At 42.5% G+C, this 24,556-nt stretch overlaps 1 protein-coding gene across 2 annotated transcripts; it reads left to right on the top strand.

Annotated features, from left to right (window-relative positions):
• Window positions 1-264: 264 nt before the first annotated feature.
• Window positions 265-23,135, top strand: slc67a1 (solute carrier family 67 member 1). 2 transcript variants are annotated; one of them, XM_083919153.1, is made up of 10 exons: window positions 265-738; window positions 3,216-3,313; window positions 3,430-3,575; window positions 4,491-4,623; window positions 4,723-4,835; window positions 8,656-8,766; window positions 9,103-9,203; window positions 9,334-9,435; window positions 10,094-10,214; window positions 23,030-23,135. In XM_083919153.1, the coding sequence occupies exons 1-10, from the start codon at window positions 565-567 to the stop codon at window positions 23,074-23,076; spliced, it is 1,146 nt and encodes a 381-aa protein (XP_083775279.1). In that variant the 5' UTR covers window positions 265-564; the 3' UTR covers window positions 23,077-23,135. The 2 variants fall into 2 exon arrangements, with proteins under 2 accessions (XP_083775279.1, XP_083775278.1); XM_083919152.1 differs by lacking the exon at window positions 23,030-23,135 and adding an exon at window positions 11,497-12,007.
• Window positions 23,136-24,556: the final 1,421 nt, after the last annotated feature.

The following is a 24,556-nucleotide window of genomic DNA, read 5'->3' as shown; positions in this document are numbered from 1 at the left end:
TGTGTGTATGTATGTATGTATGTATGTATGTATGCATGCATGCATGCATGTATGCATGTATGTATGTATGTATGTATGTATGTATGCATGCATGCATGTATGTATGTATGTATGTATGTATGTATGTAACTAACTTAAAAGTCCGTTTTCAGTAGGAGTTCCTGAATGCCTCACTATAGGTAACTTCTGCTCCGCGGCGGTTGGACTTCACTAAAGACACATTTACGGAGAATTTCCAACAGAGAGGACTTTAAATTAGCGTCGTGTTCATCTGTCGCTTTAAAAATGCTTCAACCAAACGTCTTGAATGATAATGTTGGACGTTAGCAGACATGTGTGTCGGTAACGCCTCCTTCTCGTCGTGTCTCGGTTACGGTTCCAAAGTGCAGCTAACGTCCGCGCAGCTAGCATCAACGTTTGCTAGTTTACGCGAAAGTTCACCGGGTCAAAGTGCGTTTTACCGGACAATTCACACCAGTTTGATTGCAACCGACTGCCAGTTTAACGTTAACTGTCTTCGGTAATATTAACGTTAACGTTGGTTCTCTAAATTAAGTTTAAAAAATGAGTGGAATAGAAGAAACAACCGGAGAAACCTCCAAAGTTCCGGTTTCCCCGGTTTCCTCGCAGGGTAAAGTTGCTATAAATCAGCCGAAGAGCACGAAAATCATCCACGTCGCTTACCTCATCGCTGCTTTGGACATTACATGGATGTTTTTACAGTTTTCTGTCACCCCGGTAAGTATTTCTGTTATGACAGGAGAGGGAAGCTCAGATTTCCGTGCATTCCCTGAACGCAACGTTATGTAGTCACTGAGATTGTTATTGTTATTGATGATAATTTACCTTTTATTCTGAGAGTATTCATGTGTATAGGGGTCTAAACATGACTTAAGTCTCAATAAATACATAATTAATCATGAACTTAATCTTTAATATGCGTTTAATACATGCAAATATCTCTGTAAAGCATAAATAAGTCATAGAGTGTGGTCTAAACCTAGTCTATAAAGTGTACTGAGATGGTCAATTAAGTATCATTAGGTATTTTAAATTTGTTGATAATGATAATTTACCTCTTTATTACGAGATTAGTCATGTGTATGAGGGTCTAAACATGACTTAAGTCTCATTAAATACATAATTAATGATTCAATTAATCTTTAATATGCATTTAATACATGTAAGTATCTCTGTAAAGCATAGATAAGTCATAGATTGTGGTCTAAACCTGGTCTTTAAAGTGTCCTGAGATAACTTTTGTTATGATTTGACACTATAAATAAAATTGAATTGAATTAAATTGAATTAAACTACCAAACAGGATGTTAAGGCTGCAACTAAAGATTCATTTCATCATTTAATTATTCATGTATTTATTGAGACTTAAGTCATCTTTGATGAATGAATGATTAATAAGGTATTTTAAATGTGTTATTGATGATAATTTACCTCTTTATTATGAGAGTGTTCATGTGTACAGAGGACTAAACATGACTTAAGTCTCAATAAATACATAATTAATGATGAAATGAATCCTTAGTTGCAGCCTTTACATTCTGTTTTGTAGTTAATGTATTAAATGCATATTTGTTTTACATACATGTACTTAATTAATTCCCATCACAGTTTTTAAAGGTGCTCTAAAATGCAGACTAGCTCAGAAGATTGATCAATAAGGTATTATTAAGATATTTTAAATGTATCCTAAATGACTAGAAACATTCAGGTGCTTTTTTGTTTTATGACTTGCAAGACACAGAAAAAAATCTTTACATTTATTCTCAAAATCTCATATTTTTCCCCACTAACAGCAGAACTAATACAATATGTTGTTATTGTTGTTAATGATGATGATGATTTACCTCTTTATTATGAGATGTTTTTATGTTATGATGTTATGTTCATGTGTACAGAGGACTAAACATGACTTAAGTCTCATTAAATACATAATTAATGATTAAATTAATCTTTAATATGCGTTTAATACATATAAGTATCTCTGTAAAGCATAAATAAGTCATAGAGTGTGGTCTAAACCTACTCTGTAAAGTGTCCTGAGATAACTTTTGTTATGATTTGGCACTTTAAATACAATAAAATAAAATTAAATTAAACTAACAAACAGAATGTAAAGGCTGCAACTAAAGATTCATTTCATCAATTAATTATTTATGTATTTATTTAGACTTAAGTCATCTTTTATGAATGAATGATTAATAAGGTGTTTTTAATCGTGTTATTGATGATAATGTACCTTTTATTACGAGATTATTCATGTGTATGAGGGTCTAAACATGACTTAAGTCTCAATAAATACATAATTAATCATGAACTTAATCTTTAATATGCGTGTAATACATATAAGTATCTCTGTAAAGCATAAATAAGTCATAGACTGTGGTCTAAACCTAGTCTTAAAGTGTCCTGAGATAACTTTTGTTATGATTTGACACTATAAATAAAATTGAATTGAATTAAATTGAATTAAACCACCAAACAGAATGTAAAGGCTGCAACTAAAGATTCATTTCATCAATTAATTATTCATGTATTTATTTAGACTTAAGTCATCTTTGATGAATGAATGATTAATAAGGTATTTTAAATGTGTTAAAGAAAGATAATTTACCTCTTTATTATGAGAGTGTTCATGTGTACAGAGGACTAAACATGACTTAAGTCTCAATAAATACATAATTAATGATGAAATGAATCTGTAGTTGCAGCCTTTACATTCTGTTTTGTAGTTTAATGTATAACATGCATATTTGTTTTACATACATACATTTTACGTACTTAATTACTTCCCACCACTGTTTTAATGAATTCAGTTCTACCGCCAATTTCCTCCACCACATTATCATCAACGCCACCGCCTTCCTCAAATATGACTTAAAATTACACATTCATCAAACACAAACCGTAAAGGCTGATGAATAACTGATGCCACGTTGAGTTAATTATTTGTTAATCACGTGGCAGAGACTCTTATTCTTTCCCCCTGAAAGGAACAAAGGAAAAATAATTACAGTAGCATGTCGCACGTAGCATAATAAACACGATATCCAGGTAAATCAGGGGTTATTCGAATAAAGTCCCAGTTTTGGATGTGTTGATTGGTAGAAGTGGATTTCCTACCTGGTCTCTAAGCGTGTGAACATGCTACACATGATTGTTTGCATTTAAATCTGTATTTTATTATGTCTCTCAAGTATTTGGCGAGGAAACTCGGCTTCGACACCTTGTGGATGGGTTATTTACAAACCATGGTCGGTGTAGTCCAGCTGTTTGGGGGTCCCATGTTTGGAAGGTACGTACGACACAAAGAAAATTTGGCATATCAGCTTTTACAGAGGTTTTTCTTGATATATCCAGAGCCTGTTGTTTTAATACCTCGTGGTTTCTGTGTTGCATTGTTGTTGGCAGGTTTGCGGATATCTTCGGAGCACGAGCAGCTTTGTCTCTGTCGTGTTCTGCGACAGTCGTTTTCTTTCTGCTCCTGGCCATAGCGGAGAATCCTGCAATGCTGTTCATCCACAAACTACCCACGGTGTTCATGCATGTCCTACCCGGTGAGCACCACTCACGTACAACCCTGCTGCTCACTAAGTTTAACATTTAACCTTCAAATTTAAAGTGTAATTCTGGCGCAAAATCATCCCTTGGTCTTTTTCAGGAATTACATACATCATTTCAACCAGTATTCACATTTACATGACTTGCTCAGTCAATGACATTTTAACTGCGTACATGTTCTCCCTGTGTCTGCGTGGGTTTTCTCCGGTTTCCTCCCACAATCCAAAGACGTGCACGTGTTCGGTTCATTGATGACTCTAAATTGCCCGTAGGTGTGAATGGTTGTCTGTCTCTGTTCGTCTCTATGTGCCCTGTGATAGACTGGCGTCCTGTCCAGGGTGGACCCCGCCTCACACCAGATGTCAGCTGGGATCAGCTCCAGCCCCCCGCGACCCCGACAGGGACAAGCGGTTGAAGATGAATGAATGAACTACTGATCAATAAGCAACATTTTTCTGGATTTTGACCGTGAGCGTAAACAGAAATTTGAAGTTCTAGTGGATTTTTAAAAACAGCATGCAGAAACCTTGAACAGTTTATGCTAAAATACATGCAACTTCAGTTGCTTTAATTTCTCCGTCCGACTCCTGGGCGGCAGTAGCTCAGTCCATAGGTGACTCGGCTGGGAACCGGAGGGTTGCCGGTTCGAGTCCCTGTGTGGACCATGAATAGAGTGTGGACTGGTGGCTGGAGAGGTGCCACTTCATCTCTTGGGCACTGCTGAGGTGTTGTTGAGCAAGGCACCAAACTCTCAACTGCTCGGGGGGCCGATGCACTGGCAGCCTTTCGCTCTAACATCTCTCCATTAAGTGTGTGTGTGTGTGCTAAATGATAACAACAGAGTGAAAAAATCTAATTTCCCCGTTGCAGGATTAATAAAGTAATTCTTCTTCTTCTTCTCCTGTTCGCAGCATCTCAGATGGTCGTCGCAGACCTCTCAGAACCTGAAAAGCGGGCAGATTCTTTATCCAAACTCGGTCTGTGTTTTGGCGTCGGTATGATAGTCGGCTCCACGCTGGGCGGCCATCTTAACACGCGCTATGGGTGAGTGTCCCTGTGAGTGATGTACTGAAGAGTGCAAAGGCAGATGGAGTTGTATTGAAAATGGGTCCACTAACTCTGCTTTCACTCTGAACTTCCCAGAGAGACATTTACGGCGAGTTTTGGTGCCGTGGGGAGCGCCTTCAGTCTGCTGCTGGTTTTGAAGTTTATCCCGAAAACTACCAAAGCTGAAGCTCCAACAGTCAACACAGACAGTAAGACACACTCTGCTACACCTAACTAATGTTCTCAGCTGTTTGGTTGGTGTGAAGGAAATGCTCATATGTTCTGGATTAGATTGAACAGATACCTGTTGCTTCAGATGGCTCAAAGGGCGCACTCACACTGTCCATCCGTACCGTAACCAAGCACGTTTCACGGCTAAAGTCTAGTTCGTTTGACCAGTGTGAGTGCAACCGTACCACGGCCCGTTTGGGAGAGGTGGGCTTTTGTAAACCTGTAAAAAACCATATATTTGAAATAGTTAAGATGCTGAGCAGTTATACGTCAGCCCAATAATGAAACTGTGACATAAAAGACCCACAAAATGAACAAATGTACTTTTGTTTTTGTCATTCTGGGTCATCTGGCTCTTTGTCAGTTGAATCAACGTGCACATTTATTTGGGATGTTGACGGGTTAATCAAAATTTTCAACCCACAGTTAAAAAAAGTTATGTGTGCAGGTGGAACAGCTGTGACAGTGCAGTGCACAACAGCAGTGCAAAAACACATACAGCACACAACTCCACATACAAGTACAACAAAACACAATATAATGTTGGGTCTCCGTTATCGCTAAAAAATAAAAAACTACCTGTGCCAATGCAACTAAATGCACCAAAGCATGTGCAGAGATGTCTGGTTCCTGTTTTGACTGGAAGAGCAATATTTAAAGAAGATCCACCCCAAAGACTGAGAAAGTGGTCTGGGATCGCCTCCACATGGCTCTCACTTTAATACTAATAATACAGATTTTTCACAGCCACAGTGAAAGAATTTGGCTCAACCTTGTGACCAGCAACATATTAAAGGACACACCATACCCCACAATTAGTTCTCACCTAAGATTATTCTTTATTTACCACTAGAGATGCACTGATCCGTTACCCTGATCTCCTATCAGCTGTGATATCGACTAACTAGCTGGATCGGAAATTGGATGAATGAGGCTGATCCAGCATTTTCATCCAGTCATTTCTTATTTATCAATATTATACACAGAAAGTTAATTAAGCCATGGTTTGTCGGGTTTCAGGCAGCTGTTATATTTTATGTTACATTTTAAAATATCTGTTTGCAGTGCACTTAATATGCAAGTGTTATTTATTTATTTTTGCTGCTAATGTACACTTTGTTATTTGTACATTTATGTCTGTGTTAATTTGTTACCTTTTTTTACCAAGGCTAAATGTTTATGTCACGCATTGGTATCGGCCTATCGCTCAGCCCAGGTACCGGGATCGGATCGGATCGGGAAATTCAAATTCAAAGCACTCAATTCATCCCTGCGGGGCAATTTAAAAGAGTGCATTACAGTAGCTTTAAAACTTACATAAGAAGCACACACACACCGCACACACCAACAGCAGCATTTCACAGACACCCTGCACAATCACACAACACACATCAACACGTGGCAAAGGTCTTTAAAGTGCTTTCTTAGTGCTTCAGTTAAAAGTGCATGTAGTTTGGTAACTCCAAACTGGATCAGTGCATCTCTATTTACCACACAACACCATAAATGAACCTAAAACTAGCCTGAAACATGAATAAATAAAAAGAATAGAATGTCTGCGTGTGTAAGAACAGAATGTGATGACGTCATAATGGTTATTTTTCCAATGCTGAGGTGAGGAAAGATCTCACATTGAACCCCACTGTTCAACTGAACTCGACTCTGCACGCCGTAGAAATCAAGAGGAAAAATGGAGGGCTTTGACAAAGCTCCATGTGACAGCGACGACAAGCATTTGCAAAAGGGAGGCCCTTTGTCGGCTTATCATCATTACGTCCTGTCGTCGATCCTTCCCAATGCCGAGCGGGAGTATAACTGCTTGAGGAAGAAAAACAAGGACCTCGAGAAGGAAAACGAGATGCTCAAAGTCAAAGTGGAGTCTTTGATGTCCGATGCTGACCAGTTAAAGACGGAGCGGAAAAGAACCCACACGGTGATCAAAAACCGAGACCAAGAGAGGAACCAACTGTTGCGCTGCAAAAATGAACTGTCTGTGATGGGTAAGAAGATGAGGATCCAGGAAACGGAGCTGAGGAGGGAGCGTAAGCAGAACGAGACCCTCAAAGACGAGCTGGAGTTGACAAAGAGGGAGCTGCAGTCGGTGAAGCAGGGTGCTGTGAAACAGAGGGCCGAGCAGCAACACCTGAAGGAAGAACTGGACCAGGTGATCAAAGAGAGACACAGCGTGAACGATGCATTGCTGCGCTGCCAGAATGAGTGCTCAGAGTTGCATAACAAGATCCTCAACCAGCAATCAAGCGTGAACGGGAAGGACAGCCGGTGCAAAGAGCAGCTGAAGCTAATCCACCTCCTCAAGCTGGAGAACCAGCAACTCGAGAAGGAGAGGAGCCTCGTAGAGAGCGAGGCGGAGGACCAGAGGCGGGAGCTCCGGAAGTGCGAGGAAGAGCTCAGCACGCAGAAGCAGAAGTTCAAAGAGATCCAAAGGATTCGTGCCTGTGAGGATGAAATTGGGCAAAAAATCATAGTGATCCCTCAAAGACCTCAGACGATCAGAAGACTCAGCCACGCGGTGCCTCATCAGAAGCTTCAGTCCCTGGAGAAAGAGCTGCTCGCCCGCATTGAAGAGCTGAGCAAAACAAAGACGCTGTGTGAGGAGCTGAAGGAAAAACTGGCCCAGGTGGGGGAACAGTTCCTGCAGTGCCAGGCGAAGGCCAGTGACCAGAAACAAAAGCTCAAGGCCGTGACCGCAGAGAGGACCATGTACAAAAGTGAGGCTGAAAAACTGGGGATTGAATTAACTGACATCAAAAAGAGGCAACGCGCTGAAAAACTGCTCAACAAGGCGAACAAGAGGAGGAGCAGAAAAGTCAGGGTGTCACCTGAAGACAAATCCAATCAGTCTCCCCTGTTACCCACAACCCCAAAGCGCCAGCTGCTGACAGGAGTGAAAAATAAACCGTCCCATCTCCCGCCAACGTCCAGTAAAGTCAAGATGGAGTCCCAATTAAGGATTATAGGGACAAAACTTTAAATGTGCTCTTGGATCTTCCAAACTGTCCGAGCAGGTCTTTAATGTGACTTACCTGTGCATACAATGTATGCTATGTTAAATAAACAATAATAAAAATAAAAATGCTGAGTGGTTTGATGATGTGGGACAAAGCATATGACATTGTAAAAATTGTATTAACAGAAATAAATATAGGGTGGTAAGCAATGTCGCCTCACAACAAGAGGTTTCCAGGTTTGAATCCCGGCTGGGGCCCTTCTGTGTGGAGTTTGCATGTTCTCCCCGTGTCTGCGTGGGTTTTCTCCGGGTTCTCCGGTTTCCTCCCACAGTCCAAAGACGTGCAGGTGTTCGGTTCATTGATGACTCTAAATCACCCGTAGGTGTGAATGGTTGTCTGTCTCTGTTCGTCTCTGTGTGTCCTGTGATAGACTGGCGTCATGTCCAGGGTGTACCCCGCCTCACGCCCGATTTCAGCTGGGGATCGGGTCCAGCCTCCTGCGACCCCAACAGGGACAAGAGGTTGAAGATGAATGAATGAATGAAATAAATAAAGCATATTGGTTGGAGTAAAATAATAATTGAGTATGAAAAACATCTAATGTGCCTCTTTTCCACTGCATGGTATCGGCTCAAACGCCTCGGCTGCTCGCCATTTTTGCCGTTACATTAACAAAACTCGGTACCTGGTGCTATTTTATCATCACCCCCGTCAAGGTTCCAAGCGAGCTGGGCCGATACTAAAAGGTGACATGGACAGACCGCCGGCCACTGACTGATTTGAGTCCCGTGTCTGGTTTTTAGTCCCTTTTTTCTTGAATTCACTGCAGGTGAGAACCAAAGCAAGTCAATATTCAACCTGGGAGAGATCACAAGACTGATGAAGTTTCCAGGCGTGAAGCGGACCTTTGTTGTGAAGATAGTCGCAGGTCTGCCGTCAGGTGAGCTTTAACGTGAGAAGAGGTTTGGTTCAAGACATCGTTTTCACACAAACATGTATTCACCACAACATGCTTATTGTATTTACCACAACATGCTTATTGCTTTTGTGTGAAAAACAGATTCTGGTGAATTTAATATATATTTCCACATAATTTATCTGTTGCACAACATATGCAATCAATGTCGTTGCTGTTTATAATGGCCTGGTGTGTGATGTGTGGCCTGTCCTTCACTGCAGAACTGATTATTTATTGTGTGGCCATTGAGAAGAGCAATACACCTAAAAACGGTCTGTTCAGTCCTGGTTCGGTACTTTGAAATGTGTCTTTCCTCAGGCATTTTTCAAGTGATGTTTTCCATCATCGCCATGGACTTCTTCAAGCTGCAACCGGAGCAGAACGGCTATCTAATGGCATATTTTGGCATAGCCTCGATGGTAAGTGTCACGCAGATTAAATACAAGACAGGTCGATTATGATTGCAGTGCTTCACGTGTTAATGTGCCGCAGCTCGTGCCGATATCAGACTGTTACACGAGGTCGGTAAAAACCCGGGTGTCTGTTCAGGTCATCCAGGGAGGAGTGATCGGTCGGCTGACAGCGAGATACTCTGAGAACTCGCTGCTGCTTCTGTCCATCGGAATTTCTTCCTTGGTGGGACTGGCTCAGGTACTCACACAGATTTAATCCCTATTCTTTAAATTCATGTTTATATTTCTTCCACAACCGTCCGATAGCTGTTGAAACATTTCCACAACTGTGAACCTGCTGGTGGCGCTGTAGAGTGTGTTTTTGTCGACGGACCCTGAAGGTAGCATCACCGTGGTTCCCTCGACAAAAAGCCAAAGGGATTTTGGATTATTGTAGAAAATAACCTCTGTGGTGAACACGTCTTTTTGATACTTACACATTTTGTTCAGCAAGATGATCTTTACAAATGAACTCTACTCAGTCAGTCAGACCCAGACTCAGATGGTCAGTCTGTCTATACTTTGAAATGATCCCAGTGGCCAGAGGGTAGTAGCTCTTCCTGAGCCTCTCAGTTCTGGCCTGAGGGATCCGGTACCTTCTTCCCAGCCTTAACAGGGAGAAAAGGCTGTAACGGTTTGGTTTTCCAGGTAATCGGGATCTTTGATAATTAGTCTTATTCTTGCAGCACCAGGTGTAAATATCCTTTAGGCAGGGTAGGGCTCTGCTTTCTGTATGTTCAGCCAAATGAACCGCTCTTTGCAGGTACCGAAGCGTCTGTTCTCACGACATCCCTACGCAAAAATGTCCCACCCTCTACTCACATACTCTCATCTTAATATTACTCTCTTTCCTGCAGGCTTACATGCAGAACGTGTTCCAGTTCTGCCTCACCGTCGTCCCCATGATGTTTTCTCTCAGCGTGTTTAACGTCATCACGGACAGCGTGCTCACCAAGAGCGTGCCATCGTCCGACACAGGTGAAGTCCTCTCGCTTTGCAGCAGGAACTCGTTTGCATGCTTGGGTTTTACTCACTCAGTGTGTGACTGCATCTGATTACAGCTTGTTTAAACAAAGTGTAACCTCACGGAGCTGGCATCTCTAAAGCTTCAGTTGCAGGTGTAAAAATACCCAAATCAAATAAGGGCAAGGCAAAGTAAATGTGTTTTTATAGCTCATTACATACCCAGAGGCAACCCAACGTGCTTCACAGGTAACACAGGTAAAAGCAAAAAAAACACATGATAAAAACTATAAAAGTGTGAATAATCAGCATCAAACTGATTAACAAATGTATTAGTTAGTTTATAAGACATTTATAAGAATTATAAGAAACATATTATGATGCATATATTAAAATTAACTATGCTTTTTGCAACCATTGGATATAAAGTGAGAACAGTGCCTTCTTAGATTTATACATTTTACTTCATTTTGCACTTATTTATAGTTTTAAAGACATTGAGGGCGCACTCCCACTGCCCGTCCGTACCGTGCCCCGTGCTTTAGGGTACTCGACTTGAACCTAGGCCTATTTGGTAAGTACAAATAAATGCTGGAGATAAGTATAATTTAGGCTAAATAAGTAAAATATAGGATTTATGAATCCTCACAAGGCCTTGTTCTCACCTTAGATCTAAAGCAAGAAGATCTCGGACCTGCAAAAAGTAAAGTTCATAGCTAATAAATGCAAAATGTGTTTCTTATAAGTAATTATACACGTCTTATAATGTAAAAATAAACATGTTTATGATGCTATTATTAACTGGTACATTGTCTTATTAAGGCAATGTGTCCACGTTGCATTTTTTCTGCCATCTTTTTGTAAAATGGCTTTCTACCAAAAGACAAAAGCTCTAACACATAATGTAAATAAGCATCTTATAAGGACTTAAAAGGCCCTTATTGACTATTAACTAACGCTTGTTACAAGGACCTTAATATAAAACGTTACCAAGCAAATTAACAAATAAATTTGATGTATGTTGAGGTCTTTAGCTTAAATCTTAAAATCACCAGCATTGTCTGCAGTCTTTACTCTTCTGGTTAAATATCTGAGCAGCACAGAAGCTAAAAGCGGCGTTGCCATGTTCAGTTTTGACCTTGAGAACAGCCAGCTGCCCTGAGAGGTCGAAGGTTCATACGTACAAAACAGAACCGAACCCGAAAACCACATCTCATATCATAAAGTGACAATTAAATGAGGTTCAAAATGCAGATCACAAAGTTATTTATTGAACCCACTTTGCTCTTGTACTCAGGCACGATGGTGGGACTGTGTGCATCCGTCCAATCTCTGCTTCGCACCGTCGGGCCGACCGCCGGCGGCTTCCTGTATACGAACTACGGCATTTCCTCTATAGGCTTAATCCAGTTTGTTGTGAATAGCGGTGTGTTCGTGTACCTGCTGCAGCGGCGCCTCAAGACGACGTCCGGGCACCAGGAATGAAAAAGCCTTTTCTTTTTTAAAAGCTTTATATCCTTGATTTTGGGACCAATCATTACAGATGCGTATACAGTATTTAAATCACTTTGTCGCAGTTGTTTACTTTATCAGATTAGGTCATTTTCTTTCTCCACTTCTTCATCATTCAGATTCTGTTGCTCTCTTTGATCTGGGGTGGAGATTTATTAGCAAACCACTAGATGGCAGTAAACCCTCCATTTTCCCCCAGTGATGCTTTTATTTTCTAAGGTTCATTATTAACATTCATAGAGAGTCACACTTTAAAAACCAGCTGCTATTTTTGAGATTTTATTAATTATAAACAAAAATGACTGAATATTAGACCAATCAACATCGCTCCTAATTGAACAAATCATATCAGAACTATGTTTAATTCTTAATGAAAGTATTTTCTTATTTGTCGTTGTTTTCATTAAATCTTTACAGACATTTATCTTATTTTTGTATGTTAATTCATCTAAAGGCAGTGATGTTTTCACTTTTACATTGAGTCACTTTTCCTCAAAGAGCTGCAGCTCAGATTCAGTTAAAGGTTTAAATGATTTGAGGGTTTATTTATAGGGTTTATTGAGAAACACATAATATAACAGATTGAAATGGGCACAAAGTGCATGAAAACAATGAAAATTATCAGAATATTTCAGCGATGTCAGTGTAGTCCTTCAAAAAGCACCTGCCATGTTATTCATTCATCTACTGAAGTCCCAAAATTTCTTCAGGCTTCAGTCGAATTGGGTTTGTACAAATTTCACAGTATTTTTTAATTATTCATTTATTTTCTAAATGCAGACCTCTTAGTCTTGTGTAATGTCATGAATAATGTAGGGGCTGTGCGTGTGACCACCATCCTCTGGGTAATAAAGCGGTAGAAGTTCAGGTTTTTGATCATGCTCCGGCACAAAACTGCTGTCTCGGGTCGGGCTTTTATTTTGCAGCACCAGGTGTAAATATCCTTTAGGCAGGGTAGGGCTCTGCTTTCTGTATGTTCAGCCAAACAAACCGCTCTTTGCAGGTACCGACGCGTCTGTTCTCACGACATCCCTACGCAAAAATGTCAGTAATCCTCAGTTCAACCCTCTACTCACATACTTGCATCTTAATGTTTTTCTCTTTCCTGCAGGCTTACATGTTTTCAAGTCTGACGGTCTGCAGACACATTTTGTCACTGCGATAGAGTCACAGCCGTGCAGAATACAGTGATGAAAATGAAGGCCGCGTTTGAAAATGGATGTAGTCCGAGGGGTGCCAGTAGTGGGAAGCAGAGAAGGGGGCCATGACTTTATGCCCTGGCCCAATCTGGCGTTGCAGCTGGTGTGGTGGTCTTAAGTTTGGCTTGTGACCCTTAACAAAAACAAGTTAAGTGTCCAGTTGTGTCGCAGTTCAGGTGTGATTGAGTTATAGTGCAGTTACACCAAAGAGATGTTTCCCCTCTAAACTTCAAAGATGATCTTTACCTTTCACAAAAAAATCCAAAAAGCAAATAATTGTGTATGGAAGAACTTTGTTTTTCTTCTTTCCTCTCTCATTAATCATCTCGTATCCCCTCAGATGTATCTGGGTGACCCTTTTGAAGGGCCCAACCCCTAGATTGGAACTACATGTACTGTAAAGTCGATGACGACCTCCATCAACAGTAAAATGCTGCCTAATTGATGCATACAACTGTCTGCAGGACACAGGCAACAACCCTAATATGTATTTACAAATGTTAAATCACCAGAGCAGAAAAACCGATGACGCACTGTACCTCAGTAGCTAAGCTGCAGCATGTTGAAGTGATGTCACAAAATCTGCAGCAGGTGTTTTCATTGTTTCTACAAAATACACTTATTTTTAAAAACAAATATTACGATCAGCAATCCGGGATAAATATGATCTTATTTTAACAGTAGGGGGTCAGTGGAGTCATTACGGACCTTCAACAGATGCCACTGGTGTCATTTATTGGCCAGTTTGTTTAATGATGATGTCGATTCAGATTACATCTTTAAAATAACAAATATAATAAATAAAGGCTCCGTGTTTGTTTATTTTCAGTGTTTTATTTGTGATCTTTACAGGAGACATTTTGAGGCAAAGCATTGAGACAGATTTTTTATTATATTGTTTTTTTTAAGGTATTTAAAACAAAATTGTAGTATAGCTTGAATATTTAACTATCAAATTTAGGATATAAAGGCAGAGACATTATCAGGAACATGGATGGATTACTGAACAGGCCCAGCAGCCCTGACAATGTTGCAAAAATAGACCCAAAATTACTACAAAGACAATAAAAAAAGACTGAAAATAGACACAATATGATCAAAGACCTATAAATACTGACTACAAACGACACAAAATGACAAGAAACCTAAAACACAACTCAAAATAATTGCAAAACCAAAAAAAGGTGCAAAATGACTAAAAACAGGTATAAAACCACCACAAAAATATACAAAATAACTACGAAGGCATGTAGAATGACTAAAAGCAGAGTTTTTGAGTTTGGGTGGCTTAGTGAGTTCTAAAACCAGATGCAAAATGACTAAAAGTAGATGCAAAACCAACACAAACGGGAGTAAAGTGACTAAAACCAGATGCAAAACCAACACAAAAGGGAGTAAAGTGACTAAAAGTAGATGCAAAACCAACACAAAAGGGAGTAAAGTGACTAAAAGTAGGTGCAAAACCAACACAAAGGGGTGTAAAGTGACTAAAAGTAGGTTCAAAACAACTCAAAATTAGGTGCCCATTTACAAAAAAACTGTTGCAAAATGACTAAAAGTAGATGCAAAACCAAAACAAATGGACATTAAATTACAAAAATAGATGAAAAAATAACAAAAAATCGATGCTTTATGATCAAAAACACATGTAAAACCACTAGTTGTCTTGTTCCTGCGTAGAGAGAATGGGGGGGGGGGGGGCTCTTACATGTCTGTGCCCAGGGTCCTGTTGTCTCATAATCCGTCCGTGATTGGGGAACATGATTATATTTTCATGATTAGTTAGAAATTTTCAAATTTGGCAAATACATACATACAAAAACTGCATTTCACTCACAGTAAGCAAACAAGAGTTCATGCTTTGGTTAATCCTAATCGTGTTCATTTGAAGAAGTGGTTTTAACATTGGAGGGATCTATTTAGTAACTGTTAGTGTGCAGGTTGTGATAGTCTGTTTAGGCAGACTGCACCTTTAATGTGTTAAGCCTCAGTCCCATCTTCTGAGCCTGATCTCACACCTGCACTCACTCATTTCTGTCCGAGTCGTCAAATGTTTTCTGCACAAACGCATTCGATGTGCAGTCGTCCGTGCCTGACTTTTTAACACCGCTTGTAAAAAAAAAAAATAAGCCGCTTGCTCCTGAATGTTCTCCCTCTGTCTCTCCGTCTGACTCGCAGTGACTCAAAGGAGCTGCAGATGGATTTGAAGGGTGTCACTGTATCTGTGGACCCAGGGGGGGCGGCCCTGACCACTGGAGGGGGTGCCTTGTTACACTTGGCCCTTTGAGTCAGGGGACGCCGGGACAATGCTGCTGTTAACACTCCTGACGGGGACCTTTGGGTTCTCTGAAAGTTTAATGTGACTCTGCGAGCGACCTGCGCTCACGGAGGTCAGAGATGAGCGCGGCGCGGCGTCGGTCCAACGTTGCCCTGTGTTGGTGCATTGGAAACTGAGCGCTGGCAGGGGGGGGGGCTGAGCGAGTCCTGGGCTTGTTTTGTCCCCTGTGGCATGGATAATGAGGCATCTGTCCCCACCTGCCGCACGGAGAGATGAGGCTCACTGTCTCACTTAAAAAGAGCACAGGTTACCTATCTGATTTGTCCGAGGCAGGCCAGGGACATGATCTGAAGCAGAGGAGCCCTAGGCCTAAATGTTTTATACCGCGGCTTTCTTATTTGTGCTCGTGCTGCACCACACGAGGCTTCTTATCACAAAAACTCATCGCTGCATCTTGAAAGTGAAGATCCAAATCAACTAAACATTCATTCATCTTCAACCGCTTGTCCCTGTCGGGGTCGCGGGGGGGCTGGAGCCGATCCCAGCTGACATCGGGCGTGAGGCGGGGTCCATCCTGGACAGGACGCCAGTCTATCACAGGGCACATAGAGACGAACAGAGACAGACAACCATTCACACCTACGGGTGATTTAGAGTCATCAGTGAACCGAACACCTGCACGTCTTTGGACTGTGGGAGGAAACCGGAGAACCCGGAGAAAAGCCACGCAGAAAGGCCCCCCTATTATCCCTCCCCAAGAAAGCGGGATAGCATAAACATAAAGACACTTACTGAATTACATTCATTTGCCATAAAGCATTATTTACGATTGATTCCTGCACAGTAATAAAACAAACCTGACGTGCATGTGACAGCAGCTCAACATGGCCACCAGACCCCCCCACCCCATCGTCGTCCTCTCCGGCGGACCTCGTGGAGCTCGTGGAGTTGGCCCCGGGAGCGAAAGGTGATCTTAGGGGGGTTTTGTCTTGGTGTAATCAGACAGCGACATCATCAATCATGAGAGGGTGAATTACAGCGGGTTACAATGGGAGATAAGATAATGAGTGGGGCCTCAGCGGCCTGGTGAGGGACAGCTCGAGTTCCCGTCCTGATTACATGGCAGCGGCCTGACTGGCTGCAAACCTCTCTGGAGGACTGCACAAATCCAAGACGGAGGAAGAAAACACTTTTTTTGTCCAATTACTAATGCAGGTAAAGGAGAGCATGCAGGTGAAATTAGCTGGACTGTATTTCATGGTCATTGTCATAGTATGGAAGTCAGCTGGAGGGAGCTTAAATGATCAATGATGTGCAACAGTGTAGGAAATTTATTTCAGGGCCAACTTTTGCCCCCACTGTCTCAAAAATTGGTGCACGTTTTGGAGGCACAGTAAAGGGGCAGGGGCCCAGACTCACAAAATGTTGCTAAAGTGAAACAACACAAAACAACCACAAGAGAGACGTTAAATGACTGAAAGTAGACGCCAAAAACATAAACATAAACCAACATATCAACTACAAATGACCCCAAAACACTACAAGGACACGCAAAACGACAAAAAATAGATGCAATAACAGCACAAAGAGACAAAAATAGACTAAAACTAAAACGGATGAAAAAAGGAATAAAAAAAAACAACTACAAGGAGACGCAAAGAAGCCACAAATGGACACAAAAGTAGAAAGTCTGAGTTTGGGCGTGTTGTTATATGTAAACAAAGTGCGGGGCCTCTTACAGGTCCGTGCCCAGGGACCCGTTGTTTCATAATCCGTCCTTGTTTATATGTAAAAAAACAGTAATAATACATTAATACATTTTATTTGTATTGCACTTTACATTCAACACTCTCAAAGTGCTACAGAGCAGAATAGAAACGGTATACAAATAAAAGGTCAAATGAAAAATAAGTAATAAGTTAAAAGTAGAACATCTAAAGGTGCATTACACTGTCCTTCTGCACCGGGCCAAAACAGGTTTTTCGGGTCAAGCCTAGTACGTATGACCAGTGTGAGTGCAACTGCTCCACGCATAACTGCGGCCAGCTGGCCGTCCACGGCACATCTGAGAGAGCTTTTGTAGAGCGCGTTTGCACATGTACGAGCACGAGTACGAGCACGAGTACGAGGCCTACGACGGTTCTGACGTAATTTATGTGCGCCTGTTCGGACATAGAAAATAGAAGGAGGGACCATGCGCAGACATTTACAACAACAACAATGGCAGTGAAAGGTTCACGTTGGTGTGATGCGGAGGTCGAGTGTTTACTGCAGATTTGGTCGATGAAAAGATTCAAAAACAGTCGACAAGACGCACAAAAACTCTGAGGTCTATGGAAAGATTTGTAAACAAAGCGACGCATCGCCATGACGTCAATCAATGTGTGTGACGTGTTACAGCGTGATGACGTATGGACAGCAAGAAGTATTTGCGCGAGGGCCAGGTAGTGTGAGTACAAACGGGCCTGGAGGGGGGGGACAAGTACCCTAAAGCCCGGGGCGCGGTGCGGAAGGACAGTGGGAGTGCGCCCTAAAAGACATTTATTAAAATGCTTTGTTGAACAGGAAAGTTTTAAGGTCATTTTAAAAGCATCTGTAATCTGTGGGGCCCTCAGGTGAATGAGAACAGCCTGTATTTTAAGATGAATTGATACCAAATGTGTCTGGATTGACGTATCTTCTACTCTGTATACAGCTCACAGTCTGCATGTGAGGCCACACGTGTGGAGAAACCACCAAACCGCTCATCTTCACAGACGAACCGCCCTCTCCTCTGTACCCGTGCCACCGTGTAGCGTGCTCGGCCCGTGTGTCATCAGCTCTGAGCCCTCTGACGCCCCGGTCTAGTCCGAGTACTCTCACTCCCTGACATGTGCCACCACTCGCTAATCCTCCTCTGACGCTCCTCTCTGCAGCATCACACTCGACAACAGAACAACAAATGACCACTGCGCTGACCTCAGAGGGCAGCCGGCGCTCGCTGCATCAGACGAGATCCTCCATACTTGTTTTCTATACGATCTGAGTTAATACGCAGAGGAGCCGCTGCGTGTTAGCCGCTTAACTTAGCCTTAGCATACCAGGGAAGCATAGGGGAGCTTTCTTTATAATACATGCTGCTCCATGGAAATTAATTGTTTTCTTCAGGATTTAAACAGTTGGAGATTTGTATATTTGAAGATAATGTGGTTGAAAAAGAGAGGATGTGGATATCGTTTTAATTACGGTTGAGCCGATTAGACAACAATACGATGCATTAGTGAAAAGGCGGGAAAAAAAGAGCGTGCCAGGGGAGGCATCTGCTTGAATTAGCAGGCTGTAAGCTCTGCATGTTATTCGCATGACTCATATGGAGCAGCATCTGTGTTCTTCAAAGATAAATCTGACCATTATTGGTCATATCGGTCAGCTTAGGGGGCGACCGCGGATGACGCAACATTTGGGCCAGTCTGAGTTTTTCATACAATCAGTTACGTCCAAGTTTAGGTGGAGCTGGATTATCTGTCGGCAGCATCTGGAGAGTTTGAGGTGTTGAATATGAACTGTCATCTGTTGAATTGTGTTGAATTTCATTAAACTGTAAACCCCGACATATGAGGTATCTTCAGAGTATAAAACTGCACAAAGAATATAAAAAACAGACATTTATGAATATCTAACAACTCAGATTTAAGATGTTCCCGGGGAAACTTTTACTTTCAGTTTGTGGTGAGATGCTTAAAAATGTTGGTTTGTATTGATCAATATACAAAGCAGGTGAAATACTAAATTATAATAAATAATATAATATAATAATTAATTAATATAATAAATTACAGACACTTTCAAACAGGAATAAACAGCTGGGGGGGGGGGGTGGTCTTTGCCACTCTTCCCTCAGCGGTTTGGGCTGAAAGCAGCACTTAGACCATGGGTGTCAACCTGATCCAGTAAAGGGCCGCTGTGGCTGCAGGTTTTCATTCCAAGCAATCAAAAACACACCTGGTCCAACAAATCAACTGTGTGAAGACAGTTCAGGTGATTGAGTAAGTCGAGTCAGGTGTGTTCTTGCTTGGTTGGAATGAAAACCTGCAGCCACACGGCCCTTTACTGGATCTGTTTGACACCCCTGACTTACACCACTGGTTCTCAACCAGGGGACCCACCGAAAATGGGGAAAGGTTGATTTTCACTATTTAAGAAGTAAGCCCAATGTGAGTGCAGGGCTCCAGACTCACTTTTTTTTACTAGGAGCGCTGTGGCCCCCAACTGTAAACTTTAGGGGCACACACGGTAAATCAATAATAGATGCAGAAATTACAATGTGCTGTTTCAAATTCCTGGGTGGCACGGTGGAGTGGTGGTTAGCACTGTCGCCTCACAGCAAGAGGTTCGAATCCTGGCTTGGGCCCTTCTGTGTGGAGTTTGCATGTTCTCCCCGTGTCTGCGTGGGTTTTCTCCGGGTTCTCCGGTTTCCTCCCACAGTCCAAAGACGTGCAGGTGTTCGGTTCATTGATGACTCTAAATTACCCGTAGGTGTGAATGGTTGTCTGTCTCTGTTTGTCTCTATGTGCCCTGTGATAGACTGGCGTCCTGTCCAGGACGGACCCCGCCTCACGCCCCATGTCAGCTGGGATCGGCTCCAACCCCCCGCGACCCCGACAGGGACAAGCGGTTGAAGATGAATGAATGAATGTTTCAGATTCAGTGTCACATTTTTCTTGAGCTCTTTTGAAGATGCAAGAAAGAAGGTAAACGGACAGCAACATCGCTGTCGCTGATATTGCACATACAGTGCAATATAAAAAAAATATACCATACTTTCAGAAAAAGGGGCGTGACAAGAAGATAAACGATACGAAACAGGTCCAAGAGAACGAGATGCGACAAGATTTTAACACTAAATTTTCAGTATTTTCTTTACAGGGTTTGATTTTAGCAGAGAGCTGTGGTGGTGCTGCACATGTCTTTGCATATTACTTGTGTTAGCACCGGTGTAGTGTACGGTACTCACAGAGGTAAAGTATAACCACCCCCAAACCCGGTCCACTGCGGGGGGGCCTCACCATCTAAAAGGGCCCCGCCCCGTGCCTGTCAACATACGGCATTGATCCGCAGAGAGCAGTATTTTTGAGTTTGCTGCAGACAGAGCAGCCTACATGGCATAAAGCAGCGTCTGTGTTGATACTGAAGTGATGTAGTTCAACAGAGGTGCAAAACAAAATTTGCTACTTTTAATTTCATAAATCTGTGACTTTTTTATCTAAATATTAAACCCTCACCCATGGGTCCGTAACTTTTTTATTTTACATACTTTGCCCTTATACGCCCTTGTAACAAACAAACGCTGATATTTTACTAATTTCTCTTTTTCAAAGACAAATTTTTAGGCATTTTCTACCTTTAGAAGAAGAAGAAGAATTATTACTTTATTAATCCCGCAAGGGGAAATTAAATTTTTTCACTCTGTTATTATACAGGTTACACACACACAGGCCCGAAAACACACACACACGCACAACCAGGACCTATATACATTTAATTAATGGAGAGATGTCAGAGCAAGGGGGCTGCCAATGGACAGGCGCCCCTAGCAGTTGGGGGTATAGATTTATTTGATAGTAGAGCTGGAGATTGATAAGAACCATACAGAGGACTTTTAGCCTCTGTGTATGGGGCTACTGGGCGCCCCGAAACATTGTTAGTTTCTGGAACCCTGGAACATCTGTATGTTATGTACCGGGCTTTCAACTGACTCCAGTGTAACATTATCAATGCCAATGTTACACATTTAGCGCCAGTGCTCCGGAAGTCAGATGACTCCAGGCCCGTTTGTACTCACACTACCTGGGCCCTGGTGAATGCGTAACACGTCACATGCATTTATTGACGTCATCTCGATGCGTGGCTTTGTTTGCAAATCTTTCCATAGACCTCAGAGTTTTTGTGCGTCTTGTCGACTGTTTTTGAATCTTTTCCTCCGACCAAATCTGCAGTAAACACTCCACCTCCGCATCACACCAACGTGAACCTTTCACCGCCATTGTTTTAAATGTCCGCGCATGGTCCCTCCTTCTTTTTTCTATGTCAGAACAGGCGCACATAAAATGACTTCAGAGCTGCCGTAGGCCTCGTGCTCGTACACCTGTGCACGCTCGTGCTCGTACATGTGCAAACGTGCTTTACAAAAGCCCACCTTTCCCAATCGGGCCTTGGCCGGCAAGCTGGCCGCAGCTAGGCGTGATACAGTTGCACTCACACTGGTCAAACAAACTAGACTTTACCCATGGAACCTGTCCGGGCGCGGTATGGATGGACAGTGTGAGTGCACCCTGAGTTGATCTTGTGCAGTTGTGACACTATCACAATGACAAAATCTGCTCACAGAGGAGACAGAACAGACATATAAACTCAAAACTGCCTCTGTGTTAGTTCCCCCTACAGCACAGAACACATTTTGCCATGATGACACATAAACACACAAGGTGAAGTGGGTTGAAGTGAATAGAGTCTGAAGGTTTTCTGAGCTATCATGTTTTGTCCAACTTTGCACAAAAGTGGAAGCAGAAAATCCTCCACAGAGAGCAGCTGTGTTTACATAAAGGCTGGAAATCTAAAACCAGCAGCCTTAAAGTTACACACGTGTGTAGTTAAGCCATTGTTTCGATCATTTAATTCAAGAACTAGGTACAAAAAGGATTGAATGAAGGTATAGTTTGACTGTTTCACTGCTACTTACCGTAGTACTGGGTTATTTCAGTCGATGTTGATACACAGCTCTAGTTGTTACATGTTGTTCAAGTTCAAATAACTTTCCCAACAACTGTCCCAAAGATAAATAAGAAAGAAATAATGAGTGTACAGTTCAAGGTCAAGTTTAAGTTTAGTGAACAAGGCTAAAATAAATAAAAAAGGTTCCCAGAGAAATCTCAGGATAGAAAAATAAAGTGTTCATTCTCAGAGAGGAGCAGAACTTTTAAAAGTGGTTAAAAAGCACCGGCCTTAAAGTTTAATTTCGGCACAAAATCAACCCATTGTCTGTAACTGTTAACGGAGAAATCCGGTAGAGTTCCTAACAGCCGGACGTGGCTAACACTGATTAGCTCGGGGCAGTACAGTGAAGGCATTCAAAGGTCTTTTTTAACCACTAATGCTGCTGAAAATAACAGCAAACCTCTGCAGCAGCATGAGAAGAGTCCCTACACAGAAAACAAAGCACCAATGGGCTCCTTCCTTTGGGATTGACTTTGGTAATCCACTTGAATGGACTTTACTATGAGAGGAGCTGGTACAGGGGCCAGTAGGTAAGTCTTTAAAACACTCTTTTGATAAACTCTGGCTTCACTAACTACGTTGTTGCTGCTTTGTTTTCTGTGTAGGGACTCTTCTCATGCTGCTGCAGAGGTTTGTGTTATTTTCAGCAGTATTAGTGGTTAAAAAAAGACCTTTGAATGCCTCACCGTACTGCCCCGAGCTAATCAGTGTTAGCCACGTCCGGCTGTTAGCGACTCTCCCGGATTTCTCTGTTAATAGTCCATACACAAAAAACTGTCTCGATGGCTGATTTGATGAATTGTAAGTGCCAAAGAAAGACCACAGGATGACTTTGCACCGGAATGACACTTTAAATGGACAGGACGTGGTCGCGTAGTCGGTCAATAATTTGTTTGTTGAGCTACTTTATGCGTTAGAGAAATGTTTGTTCTGTACAGAAACCAGTGTAAAATCGGATAAGACTGATAACCAGAGACTCACGAAACTGACAAAGGTCTCCAAATTGGCGTGTAATTTCTAAATGAGCTTACATACCTATGATGATATCTACTCAGGCAATTGATTTCCTCACTCTGGTTATTATTTAGGTGGCAGATGGCGGGTCGGTGGTAATCCCAGCTGCCCATTGGCCTGACCCCTTGCACTCCCAAACCAACACACAACACCCCCCATCCTAAATCTTAACGAACCCGCTGAGCCGCACGGCCAAAGAGCTGCTTTAAACTGGTGAGTAAGGGCTGTGTCAGCAGTCAGGAGATGAGCCAGAGGGGGCGAGGGCTGAGGGGTGAGGGGATGAGGGGGTATTAGAGCCCCGTTAAGGCCGGGTGCTATTGTTAATGAATGAGTGTATTGTAAACACCGTTACTGTACACTCCCCAACCCTCACAAAGAAAAGCTTTTCAGTTATTTTTTTCGTCTTAATTAGGAAATAAACTAAATTCCAGAAAGAAGAGTAAAAAAAAAACATGTTTTTTCTAGTAATAAGTAATAAAATAAAAGTAAAAAACAATATTTATATTTTTGAGCATGGCCTTCCAGTGAAAATGAAGCAAAACAAACATACAAAATGTCATTATTAATTTATTAGACTGTTTTTTTAGATCATTTGATTGATTTTTCATGTATCCAGAAGCTAATTGAAGTCCTAAAATAGGTTATTTTGTCAAAAGAAATGTTCAGTCTACAGAGACATTAAGAAATAAATTGTATTTTCATAGGAATTTCGTCAAATCCTCCTCTCACTTGTTTTATTGTATAACTGCAGAGATCCTGTATGAACCAATTTCTCCTGTCTCCACACAACAAACACGAAAATCAACCGATCAATAGTCCAGATTTCCTTCCCTGATAGACCACCAGACGATGAAACAGGAGGGAACTCTCACGTGTGACGCTTTAATTATAAAGTTACCGAATGACGATTTATAGAAAGTACCACTTCATCCCTCCATCTGTTAAAACAAAGCACTGAAACAGAAACAATGGCCACTTCAGTTAGCTCATTTGCTCTAATCTTCTTGCTTCCTCTGCGTTTCCACAGGGGCCCTAATCTAATCTAAAGTCATCTGAACTAATCCGCAGCAGCAGCCGCCGCAGCAGCAGCAGCAGCAGCTGCAGCAGCCGCTGTAGCAGCAGCAGCAGCAGTAGCAGCAGCCGCCGCAGCAGCGGCAGCAGCGGCAGCAGCAGCAGTGGCAGCAGCGGCAGTGGCAGCAGCAGCAGCAGCAGTGGCAGCAGCAGCCGCAGCAGCAGCAGCAGCAGCAGCAGCAGTGGCAGCAGCAGCAGTGGCAGCAGCAGTGGCGGCAGCAGCAGCAGCAGCAGCAGCAGCAGCAGCAGCAGCAGCAGCAGCAGCAGTAGCAGCAGCAGTAGCAGCCGCAGCAGCAGCACCAGCCGCCGCAGCAGCAGCAGCAGCAGCAGCAGCAGCAGTAGCAGCAGCAGCAGCAGCAGCCGCCGCAGCAGCAACAGCAGCAGCCGCCGCCGCCGCCGCAGCAGCAGCAGCAGCAGCAGCAGCAGCAGTAGCAGCAGCCGCAGCAGCAACAGCAGCAGCAGCAGCAGTAGCAGCAGCAGCAGCAGCAGCAGCAGCAGCAGCAGTAGCAACAGCAGCAGCAGCAGCAGCA

The sequence above is a fragment of the Echiichthys vipera genome (assembly GCF_963691815.1).
Source record: "Echiichthys vipera genome assembly, chromosome: 1".
Taxonomy (NCBI): Eukaryota; Metazoa; Chordata; class Actinopteri; order Perciformes; family Trachinidae; genus Echiichthys; species Echiichthys vipera.
This window is presented reverse-complemented; position numbering and strand designations above follow the sequence as displayed.

Bases quoted from the DNA above. Each gene is read 5' to 3' on its own strand.
- slc67a1 (XM_083919152.1), top strand. From the start codon at position 565: ATGAGTGGAATAGAAGAAACAACCGGAGAAACCTCCAAAGTTCCGGTT. The intron at 3,576-4,490 runs GTGAGCACCACT...TCCTGTTCGCAG, and splicing joins GTTCATGCATGTCCTACCCG to CATCTCAGATGGTCGTCGCA. The intron at 4,624-4,722 runs GTGAGTGTCCCT...TGAACTTCCCAG, and splicing joins CATCTTAACACGCGCTATGG to AGAGACATTTACGGCGAGTT.